We start from the raw sequence: 23,494 nt of genomic DNA, 5'->3' as shown, positions 1-23,494 counted from the left end.
ACCTGTGATATAGAAAGAAAAGAGCAAAGACCTCAACAAAATTTCCAATCCTAACTACATCAAATATTTCTGGACATTTCTCAAAATATGCTGGTCAACTCCAGCTGAAATAAAATTCAACTCCTCAAGTCACACCCATGATCATCAAAACGTCAAGAGAACCTGGAGTTAGTACCCCTAAACTTATTCTCCAGATCTTATCTAAAATATGGAAAAATCGGGCTGGAGAGATGGCTTAGCGGTTAAGCGCTTGCCTGTAAAGCCTGGGGACCCTGGTTCGAGGCTCGATTCTCCAGAACCCATGTTAGCCAGATGCACAAGGGGGCGCACGTGTCTGGAGTTCGGTTTGCAGTGGCTGGAGGCCCTAGCGCGCCCATTCTCTCTCTCTGCCTCTTTCTCGCTCTCTCTGTTGCTCTCAAATAAGTAAAAATAAACAAAAAAAATAATAAAATATGGAAAAATCAAGAAATGATCAATTCCCGAATGAGCAGACCTAGACCAAAACAAAGTGGTTAGAAATACAATAAATCACCCTGTATTACCAAACTCACGAACCTCTGCTTTTAGGGAGAGGCACCTTTTTACCTCCCTAAAACCATGGGATCACTACATTAAAAAAAAAAAACAACTTATACTGACACTATAGCAATGCCAACAGGAAAGCCTCCAGAAAAGTAGCAAATTAATACAACATCCACATGAAATGTGACAGTAAGAACTGAAAAGCTAGGCTGAGACCAGGCTGCAGTTCATCATATATATATATCCTAAGGCCTGGCATGGGCACTGGTGGTGTATATAGCTCATGAATATGGTGCGTGTCTGGCATGTGAAAGCCCTAGCACTAAAAAGTGAAAGAGAGCTGGAGTGTCGTAGCCTAGTAGCTACTCATCCAACCCCAAACATGGACTTGTGAACCATAACCTGAAACTGTCTCCTTATCGCCTACTAATTCCTCCGGTTTACACAAGTGCTCATTTCTCACAGGGTTTTAAACATGCTTATTTATATTAGGCTATTAATATAAAGGACAGACACAAGGAGTAAGTAGATAAGCAGGTAACTTGCAAAAAGTGACAGCACTTTAGAGTTTAGAGTTTATCTTCAAATAGCTGCTTATGTGTATTTTAGGCAGAAGAGTTGAGAAAACTAGAAAAATAAACAAAAAATATTAAGTTCCAGATTTCAACTACCAATCACCATAAGTTGTACAAAAAATAGGATATGCAGTGGATCACTTGCAAATATATTCTGGGAAACAACAACCTAAGACTTGTACTTACTCTTGTGCAAGTCACTAAAACATATGAACCTGTTTCAACAAACATCATAGAAAGTGGAGGCCAAGGTGAAGGCAAATCTTAAATTTCCCACTAAACCTAAGCAGTAAAATAACCAAGGAACAAATATTCTACTGAGCTAGCTAACAAGGCAAAATCCACACAAACTAATAGGACCAATCATCAGCTATCTGATAGACCTTTGAAGAACCTGGGACTCCTTTCCCAGTAAAAATCTACTCACTCTCTTCTGAATCATGAGAACCAACTCCTATACTAAACAATGGAATCTTCATTCTAAATTTGCACTGATCACATCTGCCAACTCCCATGACAGTCCCATAATCATACTTTCTACATCTCCATTTCCTAATTTATCAATATAAAAATAATTTTCTATTTAACCTTTTGTGAACCACTACCTCCCATTCTGAAAGTCATTCTGAAACTGCTCCAATATCTCTTTGTATGACAGTCATTAAAGACACAACCATTATTCAACACCTATCTGACCATGGATATACTACTACCCGAGTTAATAGACCCTGACATTATCTTTAAAAATTCACTATCTAAATTAGAAAGTGAGGGCTAAGATACTGAAAATAATGTATTTGTTTTAAAAGTTCATGAGAAAGAACATGCATTGATGTACTTTTATACCACAGAGGAGCTTTCTTATTTAAACAGAAAACCTAATGTTGGTAAAAAATCATTTCTGTCCCCTCCTTTTATGGTTAATGAGTTTTTGTTTTGTCCTTAATGAATATATTCAAACTAAGAGAAGGTATTATAACCCAGGACACAGAGGCTAAGACAGGAATATGATGCTAGCTAGCTAGGCCTCCCCGGATTATACAGTGATACTCTGTCTCAAAAAAAATGTGCCTATCACATATATGATATATGCAATTGTCCTACCAAATAAACCTTCTCACAAAAATAAATCTCTTGTGACCACTCACATAGTGGAGAACACTAAGGACAGTACACAGCAGCTGGTGCATTCCTCTGTCCTAAAACAACCTCCACTCACATGAACTGTATTCTCAAATCTATTCCATTCAAATACACAGTGTTGACACAAATGTAAATATATTAAAATCTACACAAACTGTAAACACTAAGTCATTTTAGTCTTTTATGAAAAGTGCATCATACATAAACATAAATACCCTAACCTTAAGAATTTGTCCTCCTTCTGGATATCGTCGTAAAATGTCCTTGAGAAAATCCACAAGTGGTGGTGTTGTTTGACCAAATCGACCTAAAACACAGAATACATTTTAAGTGATACAGAAAAAATTACCTCACTCATATGTGATCTGGTTCCATATGTCTCACTTTATAACTGGGGTACAAAATCAGGTATAAAAATATACTTGGTTAAACAACTTATTGCAAAGTATGGGGACTAAGGAGATGGCTCAAGCATGAAGACCTGAGTTCAGATCTATTTTATATAGGCAACATAAATATATACTTACATACACACACACACACGAATGTAGCCTAGCACTAGGAAGTTGGAAATGGGATCCCTAGGGCTTACTGGTTAAGTCACCTAGTCAAACTGGTGAGCAGTGAACTCCAGGTTCAAGGAGAGACTGTGTCTCAAAAACTAAAGTAGAGAACAATTGGGGAAGACACCCACATCATCTCTAGTCACCACGTGTGTGCACATATGTGTGTGCACACACTGAGACATGCACAAAGTAAAGCAGATTCAATTTTACAAAACTCAAAAAAAATTAACTCACTACAAATTAGGTTTCAAGGAAATTCTCAAAAATACAGGATCACAAGGCTGGGGAGATGATCAGATGATAAAGTGCTTAGCACACCAACATGAGGACTTGAGATTGACCGTAAGCACCCATATAGAAGCCAAGCATAGTAACACACCCCTGTAATCCCAGCACTGGGGAAACAGAAACAGGAGGATCCCTAGGATTTGTTGGCTAGCTAGTCTAGCTAAATTCATGAACTCTGGGTTTAGAGAGAGAGAGACTGTCTCAAAAAAGGTGGAACACAAATGAAGACACCCAAGATTGACTTCTGAACACCACACACATGCAGGCCCACACACATACACAGGCACCCACACACATATAAACATACACACAAACATATACAAAATAATATATATGCATACTATTATAAAAGGTTATTTAAAGATAAACACTTTGGCTAAGAAAACTTTATTTAAAAAAAGTACTGCTATTTTCCAAAGGAAATTAAATAACTGATGTTTTGCTGATAAATAAGCCAGGGATATAGTGGCATTCTTAAAACTTTCAAACATAATCAATAGCCTTATGCTTTGAAATTCAGCAGTCCTCTGTCTAAATGGCTATCTAGATTAAGTACTTTTGTTTTGTCTTGTTTATTTTTACTTACTTATTTATTTGACAGAGAAAGTGGGGAGGAGATGAAGAGAGAGAGAGGGAGGGAGGGAGAATAGGCGTGCCAGGGCCTCCAGCCACTGCAAATGAACTCCAGACGTGTGTGCCCCCTTGTGCATCTGGCTAATGTGGGTCCTGGGGAATGGAACTGGGTCCTTTGGTTTTGCAGGCAAACGCCTTAACTGCTAAGCCATTCCTTCAGCCCTAGATTAAATACTTTCAAGTCTTCCCTATCCTATTCTACATCAATTCACTAGGTCACATTCAAATAGGTAACAGAAGGGTAAGAATGGAGTGCAGGAAAGAATTCATCGGAGACAGATAATTTTACAAGCATTACAATGTAAATAAAAAGTAGTCTGTACTTAAAAAAAAAAAATCATTGCCACATATTGAGTATGCCATTCCAGTGAAACAAGGGGGCAGAAGTACTGCTGGAACCAGAAGGGTGTAAAACTGAAAAGACTTTGAAATATACTTAACAAAGTTATCTTAGGTATGATATCCACATCTAAAAATGAAATCCATTTATCTTTCATATTTCTTGCATACATATCTTTAAGTAAATTCTATATTTCAGTTTTAGTGAATGTTTTATCTTCATGTCTGTCACATGACATTTCCATTTTGGGCATCATGCTAGAAGCCAATAGCATATTTTGGATCTCTGCATCAGGTATGTTCAACCTATATAAATGTGCATCATTTTGCTATAATTATTTACCAAAACAAAGCCTGAACATGACCCCAGACTTCTCAGCCACTCATCACTCAACTAGCTCCATCCCATCTTGCTTCCCTCTGACTCCCCATTATATGCTCACATTTCATTTCATTTCGTTTTTAAAGCCACTTCACTGAAGTACAACCAACACACAAAAGAATATAAGGGCTAAGGAGATGGCTCAGTCAAGTAAGGTGCTTGCTGCATAAGCATGAGTTCAAATCCCCAACACTATGTAAAAAACTGGGGTGGCAGTGGCTCACACCTGTTAATCCCAGCACAGGAGATGCTGGCTAGCAGAATCAGTGAGCACCAGATTCAATGAGAAACCCAGTCTCAAAATTGAGAGTTGAGAGCAATAAATAAACCTAATGTTGACTTCTTGCCTCCACATGCGCACACACACACATACAAGGATATACATACAGATATGAAAAAAAAAAAGTTACAGATACTTTACACTCACTGAACTTAAAGGTGAAACCATCATTACCATAACTAACTGACCCATCATCTCCCAAAGTTTTCCTATACTCCTTCAGCTTTTTTTTTTTAATTTCTTTCTTTTGTGGAAGAGCATTTAAAATCTACCTTAACAATTTTTTTTTTTTTTTTGAGAGATGGTCTTGTAGTTATCCCAGGCTGGCCTCAACTTCCCAAGTGCTGTGATTACAGGAATGCACCACTACTCCCCACACTTGGCAAGCCCCTACACCATACATCCTATATCCAGATCTCATCTGTTTTGTGTAACAGAAAATGTATACTCTTAGACTATTATTTCTTCATTTCTCCTGACTCCCAGCTCCTAACTACTATCCTCCTCCTCTTGCTTATACATTCAAATAAATTTTTCAGGCCTAAACTAAAACACAGCCTATGTTCCTAGTAAAGTCAATGTTATACCTCCCCCTTTTAAGCCTTTTGATTGAAGATTTACAAAAAGATGATGATTTTTGGAAGTCAGATCTCCAATCTTGATCCAGTCAGATAACTGAAAAGAAAAACAGAAAATGAGTAAGAAATATAATCTCTAATATTGCAAAGTCAAAATTTTACTCCAAGTATTTGTTGCTCAAGTAATGTTTTTTAACCATTCCTATCAAGAAATATGATGCACTGATAGGAATTTATTCCAGAGAATGGAAAGCTAGTCAAAACCTTTATTTAAAATTTTTAAAACTTTAAACTTAAAAGACTTAAGGATTTTTCCTTAACTGCAAATAAAAATACATATATTTTTGCTGTATCATAATTCACTTTCTTTTTTTGCAGTGATGAAGACAGAGCCCAACTTCATACATGCTAAGCAAGTACTCTACTACTAAACTACAACTCCCAATCCAAATTCAGATTTTCAGCATGAATCAAAACAGTTAACATAAATAAAATCACTCTTTTGCTCAACACTGTCAAAGTGTATTTGTTGTTCACGGTAGCTCCATGAAACAGATTACAGGCCAAAAGAAATTCTGATTTTAAATTAGTTGGAATATTTTGTGTCTTAGGGTACTTAACATGTAAAATATATGATAACTTTCTCAGAAAGGATTACTCATATCACTTTCCAAAGTTTAGCATCATACTTTTTCATCTATTTTCAGTGCTATCCTATAAGATAGTGTTCCTAGTCATACTCTGTGAAACGCTGCCACAGATATTGACCCCCCCCCAAAAAAAAAGATGTGGTATAAAGCTATATCAAAAAAGCCTCAATATTTGCCTTCTGGTTTCTAGTAAAGACAGGGACAAGATGGATGACCACAATCCACATAAGAGAGCTTTCTGAGAAACAAAGTGAAGATGCAAAAGCCAGTTGGCCCTGTGCCTCTAGCTATCTATATGGTGTGTCTGCAGTGGCCTTGTAAAGGTCAATAGTCTGCAAACGTGATTCCAAAGCTCACTCACAGGACCACCTTTCTAGCATACCCTTCATGGATGGGTGGGCAGGACATTGTTCATTATATAAACTGTTACACACCCCAACTATCGCCATTATCACAATGATATCTTGGGAAAAGGTAAGCCCACCAGTTTTCTTCTAGCTTCGTCTCATCTTTCTCTCACATCACAACTAAGTGTGACTATCAACATAGCCAACCTCAGTGGTAAGACAGGGAGAACATCTCTCTCCACACCTCATCTGTAGCTAACTATTAGGACCAAGTATGCCCATCCCCATCTCTCCAATCTAACCTGTTCTCCACTCCCAATGGCAAAAGTGGTTTTGTATCCATCTCCTATCTGATGTCCTTACTCTCTACATACCATGCTTGTTCTGCTCTCCATAGTCTAAGTATCCTTGGTTACAAAGTACCTTTATGTCACATGCCTGCTGAATCTTAGAATCAACCTGTGAAAACTAGACCATCACTTACACAGGTGCTTAAAGCAAGATGGATAAAAATCCTGATGGCGGGACACTAGTGGGGAAAAAAAAAGACCTAACCCAAATACCGTAGTTGTATAGCAGAATATTATACATCAATAAAAACTTAACTAGCTAAGCTACACACAATTTAAATGTATATTAATAAAATACTGAGTGAAAAGCACCTTCAGTTTATTACATACAAAACAATAAACATCTTATCAGTTCATAAATAACTGAAGTTAAACAGAGTATTATTTCGGTTGTACACATGTTCATGTACACAAACAAAAAAAGGTAATACATCAGACACAAAATGATGGAGAAGGACAGTACATGCTCGAATCAGCATGAAAGTAAATATGAACCCTGTTGTGCCTAGGCTCTCCCTTGCATGCTGTCATCTTAGGTGGTCATTCCTACCTCTGCCTCCCCATCTAATCAAATTTTTAAGCAAACAGTATAATAGTAACTGCTCAGTGATCTCCCAACACTTCTTCCTTCTTCAGTATCAGCATCACAAGTGATGCTGAGTCAGAAGCCTGAGCAGCTTGCGTGCTAAGGTAAAAGTCAGAAGAGCTAAGCAGTCCTAGCTGGAAGCCTGGACACATTTAGGAAAGAACAAAAGGCCAGGAAGTGGCACAGCTATAATGTACAGGTTCGGTTTTTTGAAATGGGAGGTAAAAGGAAACATAAGTTTCAAACTTTTAGGCTAGAAAGAGTAAGACAGAGACATAAAAAGGGGAGAGATAGTAGGTGAGCAAGTGGGGGCTACGTAAGTGCCTATTGCTAAGTCCAATACCAACCAAAACCTGTAAGTGACCAGGAGTTATCAAAGGCTTCCATTTCCCATCTACCCTGAAATATTCATAATTCTCAACAACTCAAATCTGGAAAGTTCTGTACATCATGGGATTGGGGAGGAAGACTCTAGAAAGATGGCTTCCACAGAGATAGTACAAGTATCCTCTTCCAATCATAGCAGGGCCCACTACCTTTCTACCCGACCTTCACCCTGGATTTTGAAATGTGCTTTTTTAAGGCCTTCCTCTTTGTTTACACAGCTTTGCACCTAACTTTTTTCCACAGTAGACAGTGAGTCTCTCTATAGTATAGAATAGTAAAGTGCAGGTTCAAATCCCAATCTGATGCTTCATGGTTCTGAACCCTGGCTGTACTAATCTGCAAAACAGAGGAGGAAAAACTTACAAGGTTCTTCTAAGGATTAAATGAGATGTTAGGTGAAAAGCTCCTAGAAAAATGTCTGAAACATACCAGCTCAATAAACACTAATAATATTCCCAGATATTTTGCCAAATACAAGAGAAAGATGGCAAGCAGCAGTTACTTCCCAAAACTCTATCTCCATCTCTGACCTCTCTGAGCTTCACTCTCAGATCTGCAATCAGGCACTCAATTTTCTTAACATTGTTAACCTTAGAGTTAGCTACACGTAGTTTTACCACATTCATATTACAACAGGGAAAGCAAAGCCTAACACATCAATCAGGCCACAGTTACATACACATGGGCAGGACAGCAAGCAGGATCTAGGTCACCCACTTCTCTGCTTTGTGCATTTTCCTATCGGCTTCTGTGTCTTACCACTAGCAGAACCACACAGAAAAGCAAACTGATGACATTTCTCCCAGCATAAATTGTTCCTCTGTCCTCACTTGCCTCTGCCAAGGAAACTTATTCTCCTGGTCTCACTCCAGGATTGTGAACATCCTTCACAAGGCCTTTTGCCTTATTCTATAACCACCCTCCAGCCCTCAGAGCCATCTGGCACCCAACTGCCATAACACTGTCTTTTACAGTGTCCTATATGTCCTTTCATTATCATTTTCACAGCCTAAAGTGCTCAGGACCTCATATCAGGAACAGTGCCTGATCTGGGTCCCTCCCACCCCAAATTCTAAGACTACTTACACTTCCACCAACATAAACCCAAGCTTTGCACAGATAACTGCAAAACACTTCTCAACAAGACCCACAACTGAACTTTTAGGTATGTATATCTTGGAGACACAAAGACAAAACAGAACTAGAGTTAGTAACCAAAGAAGTGAGTACGGACAAGAAAGGCAGACCTGTGGGGAAGGAATGGTTAAGGGACCAAGGTAGGCACAGATAGACAGCAATGATGGAGTGCGCTCATTTTCAGTTTTGTCTCAAATCCCCAGGCAGGTTGATGTCTGTATGCCAGCAAACACTTTGGGGAAACTGATAATGACTGGCCCATCTGTAAGGGAATGTAAGAGGAGCTTCACTAAACATATAAGCCTAAGCAAGCAGGAAAGCAGACAGCACACAGACAGTTGGGACAAACTGAAGGGTTCTGAACAGGGCAGTAGAGAAAACCCCTACAGATGCCATTGTGCATTGCTCAAAGGCTTCTGATTTAATTCCATTTGGCTCTTTTAAGTTAGAAAAGATTTTCTTTATGGCACAAAAGAATAAATTAATTTTCATCAAGTATCTTCAATGAAACTTCTCCTTCAAGAAAACTACAATTTTTACCCATCACTTACGGGTTATATGAAAATGTGAAGTATTCCTGTTTTCATATATACCCATAAATGATGGGTAAAAATTCTAGTTTTCTTGAAAATGTGAAGTATTCCTATTTTCCAAAGCTTTGTTCTACCAAGTCATGCATTAGCACTTCAAAAGTTTCAAGTTTCCTCCTCAAAATAACACTTTATAGAGATTAAATTATGTCTTTAAAAAAAAAAAAACTTTGCAGCCCTAAATTTCTGTGATTCATAATGGAGCAGCGGGGGAGTACTTGCCTAGCATGCGCAAAGCCCTTGGTTTTGATGCCAACACCACAGAGGGGAAGGGGGTAAAAATCCCAGCATCAAACATTTTGATAGTATTCCAGTTCTATTTATGAGTAGAAAGATATGAGTAATGATTAAATCATATCAATGATGACTTCTCTAAATAAAAAAAAAAACCTTAGGTTATAAAGTCCATCAAAAGAACTTATGTTCATTTCAGGAAGTGAAGATGCGAGCCTAGGTGTCGGTGAGGCTGACAGGCACTGTGAATAAAGCAAGCTTACCAGAGGGCAGGCATGCATGCGCTGCGGCCCACACTGCCCGCGCTCTCGGCCAGGCGCTCATTCCAAAGGAAGCTTTGGGTGAGCGTCCAGGCGTGGGGCCTGCCGCGCGCACCTGTCCCCGGGGCAGGCCGGCGATGTCCGCGCGCTCCCGCGCCCTGCGCGCCCCCGCCTACCTCGCGGTCGCCGCGCCACAGCCGCTGCTCCTCCACGGGGAAGCCGGTCTCCGCGAAGATGCGCTCCTTGAGGTCGCGCGCGGTCGCGGATGCCGGCACCGCCACCGTCCTGCAGCCCACGCAGCCGGGGAGCACGGTCACGCAGACCCACCTGCGAGACGGGGAAAGCGACCGTCAGCGCGGCTCGAGGCCCCGCACCCGCCCGGCGCCCTCCCGCCGGCGCCCCATGGCCGGCCCGGGGTACCTGTCCCCCATGGCGAGGGCTCGGGGCCGCGGGACTCGATCCCGCGCGTGCTCACGGCCAGCCTCGCCGCACGCAGAGGCCCGGCGCGGGCCCGGTGGGCGGGATCCGCATGGCGCAGGCCCGCGCCACCGCCCGAGCCGAGCCGGGCCAAGGTGGACTAGCCGGAGGAAGCGGCCGCCTGGGAGGAGGAGCAAAACGCCGGGGGCTCGCGGACGGGCGGGCGGGCGGGCGGGCGCGCGCTCCTGGACCACTCGGCCGGTCAGGCACTACCCTGCGTGCACGCGCCGGCCGCAGGGACCGTTAACTGGAGAGCCGTTCGGAGCAAAGGCCACGCCCCTCCGAGTAGCGTAGGACGGGCGTCCGCCCCGCCTCAGCCCGGCTCTCGTCCTATAGGATGTCTAAGAATCCGCCCCGCCCCCGTCGCCACGGCAACGCCCCTCAGAACAGCGTACGACGGACGTCAGCCCCGCCTCAGCCCGGCTCTCGTCCTATAGGGTGGCTAAGGATCCGCCCCGCCCCCGTCGCCGAGGAAACGCCTCTCCAAACAGAGTACCGCCTGAAGGAGACCGACGGACTTCTGAAGAGCGGTCAGCCCCGCCTCAGCCCGGCTCGGAGTCTAACGCGTCCGGTGGTGAGGAAGCCGCCCCCGCCGACAAGGCCACGCCCCTCGCACTGCGACTACTCCAGTCTCGCAGGCTAGCTAAGAGCCTTGCCTCCTCCCGCCGGGACACGCCCCTCCCAGGCCTCGACGAACGTGACCGCGGAGGCGCTGCCCGGCCACGCCTAGCCCAACCCGAACCGTGAGCCGCCTGCCTTCGGCGACGCTTCCCCGCCGAGCTCGGGCGCCCGCCCATCAGCCCCAACCCTGAGGGCTGGGCCTCCCGCACCGCCCTCCGGCGAGGCCCGGGGTTTTCAGACGCTGGAAGTGGCAGCGTGCGTCAAAACATTTGATTTAAGGCCTATGCCTCCTCCAACTCTTAAGTCTTCCAGGAACGTCGGCCCAATAGACACTGTGGCCTCAGGCATCAGAGGGAAACACGGAGGTTTCAGAACACAAGCGTCTTGCATGGTGGTGTTTCCTGCTTCGTTTTCAAGACCAAAAGCAGGATCAATGAGCCTTATGTGATCGCTCACGCCCAGCACTCGAGAAACTGAAGCAGGGGGATTGCCACGAGTTTGAGGTCAGCCTAGGCTACCATGTGAGAGATCCTGACTCCAACAAACGATCTCTCCAGCAGTAATTCAGCCATTCGGTTTACTGGAGGAAAGACAGTAGCAACAGTAAATACATGAGAGTACACACAAACGGATCCTGCGACCTGTTAACAGAGCGTGTACATTATGCCACTGTCAGTGGCAGGAGTCCTACACAACTGCAAACTCCTGGGACACAGGAACACTGGCCAATGAAACCACACCAGCAAGTTACTTTGATGTTGGAAAGTGAATTGCTAGTGAGTAACTGGCCCTGCCTTGAGCTTATTTCTCACAAGTCATGGACACAATGGAAAGAAAAAGAAAAGAAAGGGAAGAGGAGTAGAAACAGGGAGGGGAAAGAGAAAGGAAAAAAAAGAGGGAGGGGAGAGAAAAGAAATACAATATCTATTAAAGCAATTTAAAAACTACATTGTGACCAAATAAACTGAGGATTAATTCTGAAATTAGTATTTGTTAAATAACCACTTCTCCCTCTCTGCCCCTCTCCCCAAAATACAATCAGAACTCAACAGTATACTCTGACAGCTGTCCAGCCCTCTTTCTTGCTGTCAAGGGGAAAGTGATATGTCAAGCCTGCCCTTTCCTTTTGGAAGAGTAAGCCTATATAAAGCCAGAAAACCCCAATGGACAAATACTTGATTGTCTATTTAGATAAATCTATACAAGTGCATTAGGACATCAACCAGTTGAAAAAAAAAAAAAAAGTGAGCTCTTGGCCATCAAGTGATCCCTTCTCTGGTCCAAGCATGCTGCTCAGTCACCAGCCTCTGCAACAGTGTCAGCACCCACAGACTCCAGGAGAAATCCTCTGATGTTCTGCAAAGACTTCATGCTTCAGAGTACGCCCTTGATGCTACTGGCTTCCTTTTACTCTTTAGACACCAGACAAACAGGATGTGTTGACAATGGAATCCAGGGGTGAAGTGGAAGACCTGAGACAGAAGCCTCACAAGAGAAGCAGATTTGGCTGGGAAGGAGGCTGGCCAGAAGCAGCCTTGAACTTCTGGAGCACAGAGTAGCTTTCCAAGCATCTCAGAGTATTAGCATGGGAAATTCGCACTCTGGAGAGATGGCAGAGCTAGCTAGGAGAAATAAGGGATGAAGGAGCAAAAGATGGATAAAGGAAAGGGAGGAAAGAGGGATGGGAAAAATTGGCAGAGTAAATGGGGAGAAACTGAAGGAGAGAGGATGAAAGAGAAGGAACAGTAAGGGGGAAAAGGAAGGTAAAATGGGAAGGAGGGAGAAGTGAGAGAGGAGGGGGAAAGAGGGAGGGAAGGAAAGTGAGAAGGAGAGAAAATTGGAGAGGAGGAATGTGGGAGGGAAAGGAGAAAGGAAAAAAGTAAGGAGAGAATAGTAAGGGAGGAAGAGAAATGGGAGGGAAAAGGAAATGAGACGGAAAATGAACGAGGAAGAAGAAAGGAGAGGAGAAGGGAGGGGAAGGGATGGTATGGGGAAAAGGTAAGGAGAGGGGAAAGGGAGCAAGAAGAGAAAGGAGGAAAAGGAAACGGAGGAATGGAGGGAAGGTGGGAGCAAAAGAAAGGAAGGGAAGGGGAAGGAATAGGAAGGGAGGGAAAGGGAATGATGGAAGGAAGTGGGATGAAAAGAAAATTGTGGGAGGAAAAATTAGCAAAGCAAGGGGAAAAGGAGGGAGTTAAAGTGGGAAGGAGAGAAGGGGATAGAAGAAAGGAGGGAGGAGAAAGGGAGGGAACGGGAAGGAGAGAAAATTGTAAGAGGAAGATAACATACAATGTGAAAGAAAGCTGCAGGCTAGAAAGTGGGAATGAGGGACCAAGTGAAGGGCAGAAAAAGAGGGAAAGGGAGAAAATGGAAAATGATAAGAAAGGAAAAGTGATGGAGGGAGTGAAATGGGAGGGCAAAGTAGGGAGGGAAGTGGCAAAAGATATCTGGAGGGAGGGGAGGAAGGTAAAGAAGTGAGAAATTGGGAGGGAAAGGAAAGGAAAGGAAGGAGACAGAGAATGAAAGGGGAAGGAGATAGGCAGGAGATTGACAGGAAAAATAGAAGAAATAACATGAAGACACAAGGGAAAGAGGCAAGGATGGAGGAAAAGTTAAGAAAAGCAGGAACAGAAAAAGGGATGGAAAGAGGATTAAGGGAAAGTGAGAAGGATTAAGTAAGGGAGTAATGGTGAGAGGGAAAAGGAAGGAAAGAGAATGACAATGGGAAGGAGGGGGAAATCAGGGAGAGAGGGAGGGAGAAAGAAGAGAGGGAAGTAAATGGCAGAGGAAAGTAGAAAAATGACAGAACAGAAAAGGGATGGGGGAAATGAGAAGGAAGGAAATAAGAGAGGAAGGGAAGGTAGGAAGGAAAGTGAAATTGGGAGGAAGGGGGGAAAAGGAAATTATGAAGTAGGAAAAATTGAGAATAGAGGGAAGGAAAGGGGATGGAGGAAACAGAAGTAGGGGAAGTGAGGAAAGGAGGGAATGGAGGGAAAAGAAAAAGGAGAGAGTGACATGAGAAGGAAAGAAAAATACATGAAGGAGGTCAGAGGGAGAGAAGCAGGGAAAATGAGGGGAAAAGAAAGATCTGAAGAGAAAATGAAGGAAAACAGACAAAATTGGAAAGACATGAAGGAGAGGGGACAGGAAGCAAAAGGGAACGAGGATAATGGGAGGAAAGGGGGAGGAAATTGGAAGGAGGGAAAACCTGGGTAGGAATATGAGGAGAGTGACTGAGAAGGCAGAAAAGGGGAAGGAAAGAGGAGAAAAAGTAGACAGGAGAAAAAAGGAAAGGGAGGGAGTGGGAAAGAGAGAGAGGAAGGTGGAAGGAGGGAGGGAAAAGAATGAAAAGAAAAGGAGGGGAAAGGCAGGGAGAGAAGAACAGAGGAGAAAGGGGGAAGGAGAGGGAGGGAGGGGAAAGGAAGGGAGGGGGAAGGAAAGAGGAAAAAGGGAGGGATGGTGAAAGGGAAAGGATGAAGGGTGGAAAACAGGACAAAAGTGAGAAGGACAAAGTGAAGCCAAGGGAGGGGAGAAGTAGGAAGAGAAAGTTTAAATAAGGGAGGGAAGCAAGGGATGGAGATAGGAAAAGAGGGGAGGGAAATGGAAGAGGGAAAAGGAAGATGGGAAGGGAGAGAAAAGTGATACTTAATATGAGGACAAGTGGGGTGAGAGGGAAGGAAAGGGGATGGAAAAGTGAGGTAAGGGAAAGTGAGGAAAGGGAAAAGAAAACTAGAAGGATTAAGAATAATGAAGTTAAGCCCTTAGTTGGAAAATGGACACTGCTGGAGATAATCATAAGCAAATTAATTCAGTGTCAGAAAAACAGCACATTTTCTCTCCAGTGGGAGCCTAAGATTTTATAGAGATCCTGTGTTCCCACTAATCCCTGCCATAGACAGCATCAGCACCCCAGACATATGACATCAGGGCAGGTCAAGGTGCTGTAGGGTGCCAGTAGTAATATCTCACCTCAGCTAGTGTAAAGCCATGCACTATCTCCGCTGGCATTCTAGCTTGTCTACTGAGCAACCTATGACAGCTCTCCATCAGTCACCGGACCTTGAAAGAGCCACAAAGACATTCTCCTCTCAGGCTGGCTGGTTCTGCACCAGGTTTCTTTCTATACTGGCATTCCTGTGGCATTCCCAATGCCTGCCTTCTGCAGCCTCCCAGCCTCCCACTCCTCAGCTGCTTCACCCATGCAACAATCACATGTCCCTTCTCTCTGCGGGACTTTCTGGAATGAATATTCAGGTATAAATGCCATTTTGACAATTTTGAGTTCTTCACATGTTTCCATGTGAAATAATTTTGCAATCCAATGTGTTTGCAAAAGCATGCTGAAATTTCAGGTGGTGACAGCTGGGGTCTTGAGTAAGGTGATGTTAGAGATAACATCACGGGGTACCAGTCAGTATCCCAACCCTGCATATCTTAGTGGTCAATCCTCTCTTCAACTAAGGTCTCCCCTTCCCGGGCTGGGTATACTCCAGCACCCTCTGCCCCATCCCCCTGTCTCAGTCTACAGCAGACACCAGCCTTGGCACCTGCAGTGCTTGCACACAAACACCACGTCCCTACCACAGGACCTTTGCACTTTCTCTTCCTCCTTAGCTTGGTTTTCTTCCAGTCAGTATTTCTCAGCCCCTTGCCTCCTTGTGATCTGAACCCACGTGTCATTTTTTTGATGGGAGAGATTTTGAGGTAGGGTTTCACACTGGTACCAGTTCAATATGTAGTCTCAGCATGGCCTCGACCTTACAGAAATCCTGCGTCAGCCTCCCATGTGTTAGGATTAAAGGCATGCACCACCATGCCTGGCTCCAAGTGTCACCTTTTTTTTTAATATTTTTCGTTCATTTTTTTATTTATTTATCTGAGAGTGACAGACACAGAGAGAAAGACAGGTAGAGGGAGAGAGAGAGAATGGGCGCGCCACGGCTTCCAGCCTCTGCAAACGAACTCCAGACACGTGCGCCCCCTTGTGCATCTGGCTAACGTCGGACCTGGGGAACCGAGCCTCGAACCGGGGTCCTTAGGCTTCACAGGCAAGCGCTTAACCGCTAAGCCATCTCTCCAGCCCACCTTTTTTTTTCTTTTTAATTTTTTTGTTCATTTTTTATTTATTTATTTGAGAGCGGCAGACATAGAGAGAAAGATAGATAGAGGGAGAGAGAGAGAATGGGCGCGCCAGGGCTTCCAGCCACTACAAACGAACTCCAGACGCGTGCGCCCCCTTGTGCATCTGGCTAACGTGGGACCTGGGGAACCAAGCCTCGAACCGGGGTCCTTAGGCTTCACAGGCAAGCACTTAACCGCTAAGCCATCTCTCCAGCCCCAAGTGTCACCTTTTAAATAAAAGTTGGGATATCTTATTGACCACCCTAAAAACAAAAGTCACACCCTCAGTGCAATCCCACTTATTTCCAGATTTCTTTTAAATTGCATTATCCTCTCTACCATATGCATTAGCTTGTTTCTTTGTTCACAGTCTAACTATAAGGATGCTGTGTATTCCCCAAAAGAAAAGTGGACACGTTTAAGTCTATTCCTTCCCCAACTCTGGGACAAAGCCTGACATGCCACCTTGCCTCTGTCTACTAATAGACAATGACTTCAACTACCCATATCCCTTATAGTCCTGAAGAGACACAGGCAAGTGCTAAGGCTGAAACCCAGTGAAGGAAGCTTTCTTCAGTTTCCCATCATGGGGCCTCACCCTGTGGACTCATCTAACCTTACCTAGCAATCCCAATCGCCTTACCTCCTAATATGATCACACATAGAATGTTAAGGCTCAATACATGAAATTTAAAGAGATACTGTCAGTTGATAGCACCATAGGTGCCCAGTCAGCATGGCTGACTGCTGCTCATGTCCTACACCAGTAAACCCAATGCACTGGAGAATCTGTTCCTGCCTCTGTTACGTCACCATGCGTCCCTGGTGCACACCTTTGTTCTGGGACCCAAGAACCTGGAAATCTTGGCAGCTGTCATCTGGACTTTGAACTGTGCCTATAACAGTTTCACAATATTGTCAATATTCTAAAACTCTGCACTTTTAAAATGACACATTAAAAAAACATTTGAAAAACTGAATAAAATCATAGCTGCGGTGGAAGCAAAGGCTGTCCATGGAGGATGCCTCTTGGTCCAAACATTCAAATGTGGCTGCACTGGTTTTTCTGGAGCCCAGTGGTTCTTCCTTAGCTGTCTTTCAATTCTCTTGGTCTACTGCCTGAATAGTCCTTGCTCCCCAAGGCATCTTCTCACATCTGTGTTCTTTTCACTCTCATGTCCTGGCTCCCTCAGTGTCTTTCTCTCCTTCCCTGTCCATGCTGTGCTCCAGAACATCTAACTCCTCCAGCTCTCTCACCTGGACTTTGCACATACAACCCTCAGTGTCTCTTTCTGATTCATTGCATTCAATGCAAAAAAATCACACATTTTGAATTTCTAATTCAATTCCTGGGGAGACATGATGCTTCAGGAGGCATCATGCAGCAAGCCTCACTTTGCCTCCCCACCCATGTTGCCACAGTCTATCCCCAATAAGCCAGACAAGAGACTGAACTTCCTTTGTCTTTGTGTTCATGTAGATACCATCAGTTCACATTTATTTTTAGTGTCATTAGGCCTTAGGAAATGATGTCATGCTTCTGAGTTAGCATTCCTGCCTTTTCTACTTCCAAAGAGGGCATTTTGAATTCCCCTGAGTGCTATAAACATCATCATAAAACAGAACTGCAAAGACTTTTGGCTCTAATGTCCATCTTAATGATAGATGGCTATTTAGATGCCAAATTCCAAGTTATTCAGAAACAGCTTTGCCAAAATCAAACCAACTAGCCAGGGGCCTTGTGGCTATTCATGCATATGCACAGTGAATGATCTAAGGGGACTTTGCTATATTAGAAAGGAAAATGGTGACTCAGGACCTCAGATATGGTGGAGTGACACATCTTGAGCTGTACTGCCATTTGGGGAATATTCAGCCCACGTGATGTTTCTGAATCCTTATATTTATGATGAATTCTGACTAAACATCTTCTTTTGCAGTTGTTGTAGGAAATACAGAAATGGAGTAATCTATTGTATGCCAACAATTAGTGTGCCATAAGATAGTCCCCCAGAGTGCAATATGGGATACCATGACTTAAACCTCTAAGACAATCTCTCATCAAACTGATGACATTGAACACAAAAGGAGAGTGTGAACAAAGGACGCCATGATGGATGCTTGTCTTCTCTTTGTCTTCTAGATATTGCTGTGCTCCTAATCAATTCTCCTCCTGCTTGTCCTCTAGCCTCCTGATTATCCCTCTTGGCTTGTTCCCTTTCCCCTTCCTGCATTTCTTTGGCATGATAGTGAATGAGGGTGTGACTCCTTCATGCCTGCAGCTAGGAAGGCATGGACAGGACACTTCCAGGCTCACCTTTTCAAGTGTAGGACTACTTGCTGGTAGCTCTCCTGCCAAGGTTATTGTAAGGAAGAATGAGGCCATTACTGATGTGGAAGGTAGTCACATATTCACAGAATACAAACATGAGTCACTGACTGGTATTGTGACAAAGGACCACGGTATGCTCAGGATCACATTGTTACATTGAGGACAACAAACCGCAAAAATTACCAAATGTCAGACTCTGTGTTCTCTCCTCACTCTTTGTTTCTTCCTTCCCCTTCCTTTTTTCTTGGTCATCTGAACAGTCAAGGCTAATGTCCAAATAGGCAGAGTGGGCTTATTATCTTATTTCTCTTCATCTCAACTTTCCCCCTCCTTATGTGCTTCCCTCCACTTGCTCCCCAGTTCTGTAGAGTTCACTAAACATGAAAAGTGCATATTGCATGGGCTGGCTTTCTGTCAGGTACTGGAAATCTAAAATAATGTGATCCTAGCATGACCTGTGTGTGTGAGGTGCTCAGAGAATGAAACAATAGGCAATTATAAATAGAGTTTCTATACAAACACAAGTGCTGATATAAACAAACCTAGGTAAGTCATTACAGCTGCTGGGTGTGCCGCTCAAACATGTCTGCCTGGGCCATCACCAGGGATGTATAGCATTTCAGTATAGCAGCTGTCATCCAGGTTGCTTTGTGCATGGAATGAAACATTTGACACTATTTTTTTTTTTTTTGGCATAGCACACTGCAAAGGTCAGCTTTCTATGTTACATTCTACACCATGCTTCAGTTCCTCAATAACCACTACTCAAAGTCAATGTATACTTCTAAAAAGTGTCCCTAATATTTTTTTCATGTTTTCCTGTGTGTGTGTGTACATGCACATTTATAATAAGAACTGACATTTCTTCCAACTTCTTTGGACTGTGAGGCAGGATGGTCAGACCAGAGAACTTCCAGCAGCACTGGCCACTCTCAGTGACCATGACAAGGTCCTTCAATTGACGCTTACTTCTGCACACAGAAGGCATCAGATGACTCCTCTCTCAGGAATATGTATGTTTTAACAGGGGCTTTTAATTCTACTACTGTGTAGGATGTTCATATTGTGGAAAGGTTATTTGTCTAAATGCCTCTGAAATCATACACTGCAGTTTATTTTAAGTGACAGTTGAGTTGGCAAGGAACTGAAATTAAGACCCAATGAAAACAAAAATAATATAACAATACCTGGTAACTTGAACACTTAGAATGCACCAAAATATCTTATTTGCTTTTACATACTCCATAAGCACAATCTTATCAAACCACTAAAATCCTATGGGACATTTTTATTCCTATTTTATATCTGATCAGAGAGTAATTCATAAAGCTTGTAACTCCTGAAACCATATACAGGATAAGATATAACCGTTCCCTGGGCTGGAGAGATGGCTTAGCGGTTAAGCGCTTGCCTGTGAAGCCTAAGGACCCCGGTTCAAGGCTCGATTCCCCAGGACCCACGTTAGCCAGATGCACAATGGGGCGCACGCATCTGGAGTTCGTTTGCAGTGGCTGGAGGCCATGATGCGCCCATCCTCTCTTTCTCTATCTGCCTCTTTCTCTGTCTGTCACTCTCAAACAAATAAATAAAAAGTAACAAAAAAAATTTTTTTTAAATATATAACTTCCCTGAATGCCTGGGTTTTTAATTAAGGTATCTATTCTCATATGGCTTGGTTTGGACCCATAACTGGAGAAGTCTTTCTTGAAAAAAGATGAGACTGGAATCACACTCTGCTTAGGATGCTCTTCAGGGATAGCAGTGTTGTACATGCTCAAGAATGTGATACTGCCGGGCGTGGTGGCGCACGCCTTTAATCCCAGCACTCGGGAGGCAGAGGTAGGAGGATTGCCATGAGTCCAAGGCCACCCTGAGATGACAGAGTTAATTCCAGGTCAGCCTGGACCAGAGTGAGACCCTACCTCGAAAAACCAAAAAAAAAAAAAAAAAAAGAATGTGATACTTAGACTGGTTAGACAGAGGTAATGTTAAGCCCTAGAGAAAATATTGGGAAACACTTCTAAAGACTTCTAAAAACTGAGTGTGTCGAACTTACATGGGCTTGGAACAGAAGTGTTTGAGATTTGGTGTTTCTCGGATTTTGGGGTATAAGCATATAAATACATAATGAATTACTTTTGGATGAGAATCAAGACTAAGAATTAAATTCATCTATGTTGTAGATACATCTTATAGCTGAAAGGTGATTTCATACACTATTTTTAGCACCCCTTCCTTTGGCTGTGAACTATAACATGATGTAAGCTGAGGAACTTCTGATTTGTGGAATAATGTGGGTGCTCATAAATATTTTGGGGGCTGGGATATAACTCAGTGGCAGAGCCCAGCAAATTGAAAGTCTAGGGTCCCAGTCTCAGTACTGAAAAAAAAATAGATTTTTGAACATTTCATTTAAAATTTTAAACTTTTTGTTTAAAAAGACTCATCAACCTATATTAAATGTAGCAGATAGCCTTAGGTTTCTGGGATGTACCTACAAACCAGACACAGTTATGAGAAGAAAGAAATTTATTTGAAGTTTACAAACCCAGAGTAAGTTCCCTAATGGCAGAAGAAGCTGGTCTGCCTTCACAGGTCCAGGCAGAGAGAGAAACCAACACCATCACCAGCACAAGCAGGCACATTTCAGGAACTCCAGGCAGAACTCAAGCACTCTGTATGTCTTTAGACTGGAATTCCAATCCACCCCCAGACCTTAGCTCTGGACCCTAGGATCTGCCCACACTGATACCTCCTCCAGCCAGGTGGCTGCAGATCTAAATTACAAACTGTAATAACATCCTAATATATTGGGGGCCATCCATTAAAACTACCACACTAAATATATCAGATATATAAGCTAAAATAGGAATTAAAATGGAGATATTTGCTCAGCTACTTATCTAAAAATGCATTTCTTTCTACTGAGTTTTGAAATAGTGTAGCAGGGAGGATCCCAGACTATAATTTTGTTTTAATACTGTTACTTATTTATTTGAGGGGGGAATGAGATTGAGAGAGGCAGATAAAGAATAGGTAGGCCAAGGCCTCCAACCAATGCAAATGAACTCCAGATGCATTTGCCCCTTGTGCTTCTAGCTTATGTGGGTCCTGGGGAAATGAACCTGGGTCTTTAGGCTTCTCAGGCAAACACCTTAAACTGCTAAGCAATCTCTCCAGCCCAGACCACTTTTTTATTTTTTACTTCATACTTCTTCCAGAAATCATTGGGAAGTATGTTTGTTTATGAAATACTAAAGGAGCACATTTTTGTTATGTTAAATTTCCTGCTTACACACACTATGTGGGTTTTTTAGTGTATAAGGTGCTTATTTTGCCTAGGGCCTCACATATGGTAGGCAAGCACCCTACCACTGAACAACACCCCTATAGTTCTAGCTACAGACGTGTTAAAATAAAAAGGCATTATTTATGCCATATCCAAATTGTCTGGATTTGTAGTGGAATTTTTAAGGAAGAGGTTATGGATTACTTTATTTTTGTGTAGAGCCAATACCACAGTAACTTGGAAAGATTATGGAAACCATGTCTACCAAATCATTTGGACTTAAGAAGAATTCTTTTCTCTGCCTTTTATTAAGAGTGTGCATGTACTCTCTTCCTGGAGATTGGATGGCTACATGCATTTCTGTCTTGCAGAACAACTACAGCAGTTGGCAGGAGTTCACTAGTGAGACACAAAGAAAATGCCAATTAGAAACAGGTCACTGGAGGTTTTTAGGAAAATTGGGAATGACTCCATAAAATTGAAGTTACTGGATTGTTCATGATCACTGCCATCGAGTAGAAGCTTCATTCTCTAAAACTCTATTGCTGCTCACTCCCAAAGCTATGTTGCTTTTCTCTGCACAGATCTCACTGATGATAATAGCTAGATATGAGCTGAAAACGGATGTCCATTTACTCACTGATGATTAAAATGAAAGTCTTTACAGCATCAAGGGCAAAGCTTTTAAATAGGGGATGCAAACACATGTTCCGACATGTATCTTATTCAGAGTCCACTCACACAGAACTCTAAAGAAATATGATTGTTTGCCATCTCTGTAATTGTTATAAATATAAGTAGTTTACATTAAAAAAAAACACAAATAAACAGCCATTTAGAACATGAGACTGGGACCCTCTGACATCCTAATCATTTCCTTCTGGCTGATATACAGCTGTCTCTCTGTGAGGGTCCTGTCCATCTAAGTTGAATGATGGTTTGAATCAATGATGCAACTTGTAGGGAAGGTCTCTATTATCTACCCAGAGGAAAATACTATGCCAAGGATGTTGTCTCTGAGCAGGAATTTGCAGGGAGCCAGAGCACAGGAAAGGGCAAGGAGGGAACTGGAGTCCAAGGAAGAGATGCTAGAACCTGGAGCATGGATGCAGGAGCCCATGGCTGGGATGCTGGAGGGATCCCACTCAGCCAGGTACTCATTTCCATTAGCATTTGTTGAGAACCAGCCACAGTCATAGTCATCCTGAGCCTTTGCCTTTGGGTGATTCTTTATCTGGAGATAATGAATGGTATTCATCAGGGTTCCATTCAGGCCTTCTCTTTCCATTGTGCATTTCCTATAGTATGGCTCAAGATGCTTAAAGCCTGCCAAGAGGGAGGAAGTAAAACAGTTTGTACCAGCTGTTCATTCTGTTGGGATCTAGCCAGGCAGCACCTTTCCATTATTACCTGTGAACTAAAGTTCCCAGAAAGAAGCTTCACAAAGCTGAATGATTATAACCTCAATGGTTGTGGGGAGGTTGGAATGTTGCAGGTCAAGAGCCAAAGTATCTTGGAACATCTTAGACTCTAATAGTCATTTATTGCCCACCTCTGTTTTGCTCTAACCTGCCTGCATGGTGCTGCCACCAATGTACTTGGAAACTGTTTTGATTTATGATTTATAATTTTTCTTTGATCTGTGACTATAAAAACTCGATGAAACTGTCCTGGTGGAATGTAGAATTTGGTGTAATTATATTTGTGTTCCTGGGCCATGTCATCATACTTGGCTCCAAAACAAACAATCCCTTTGCAGTGACAGCAATGTTTTGGTTTTTTTTTTTTTTTCCACTATCAGTTATAGTAC

At 42.9% G+C, this 23,494-nt stretch overlaps 1 protein-coding gene across 5 annotated transcripts in view; it reads right to left on the bottom strand.

Moving 5' to 3' along the window:
* Sacs (sacsin molecular chaperone) overlaps nt 1-23,494 on the bottom strand; it is an 86,348-nt gene that overhangs the window by 42,873 nt on the left and 19,981 nt on the right. For 4 of the 5 annotated variants that reach the window (XM_045154589.1, XM_045154590.1, XM_045154592.1 and 1 more), the window contains exons 3-5: nt 10,024-10,174; nt 5,316-5,403; nt 2,462-2,547 (exon numbers count right to left, since the gene is read on the bottom strand). In XM_045154589.1, coding sequence (XP_045010524.1) covers nt 2,462-2,547; nt 5,316-5,403; nt 10,024-10,174 — 325 coding nt within the window. The remainder of the gene's footprint in view (nt 1-2,461; nt 2,548-5,315; nt 5,404-10,023; nt 10,175-23,494) is intronic. The other variant, XM_045154591.1, reaches the window with a different exon arrangement.

This window comes from Jaculus jaculus, chromosome 7 (genome assembly GCF_020740685.1).
Source record: "Jaculus jaculus isolate mJacJac1 chromosome 7, mJacJac1.mat.Y.cur, whole genome shotgun sequence".
NCBI classification, from domain to species: domain Eukaryota; kingdom Metazoa; phylum Chordata; class Mammalia; order Rodentia; family Dipodidae; genus Jaculus; species Jaculus jaculus.
Note: the sequence above shows the minus strand (reverse complement) of the source record. Positions and strands in the feature narration are given on the sequence as shown.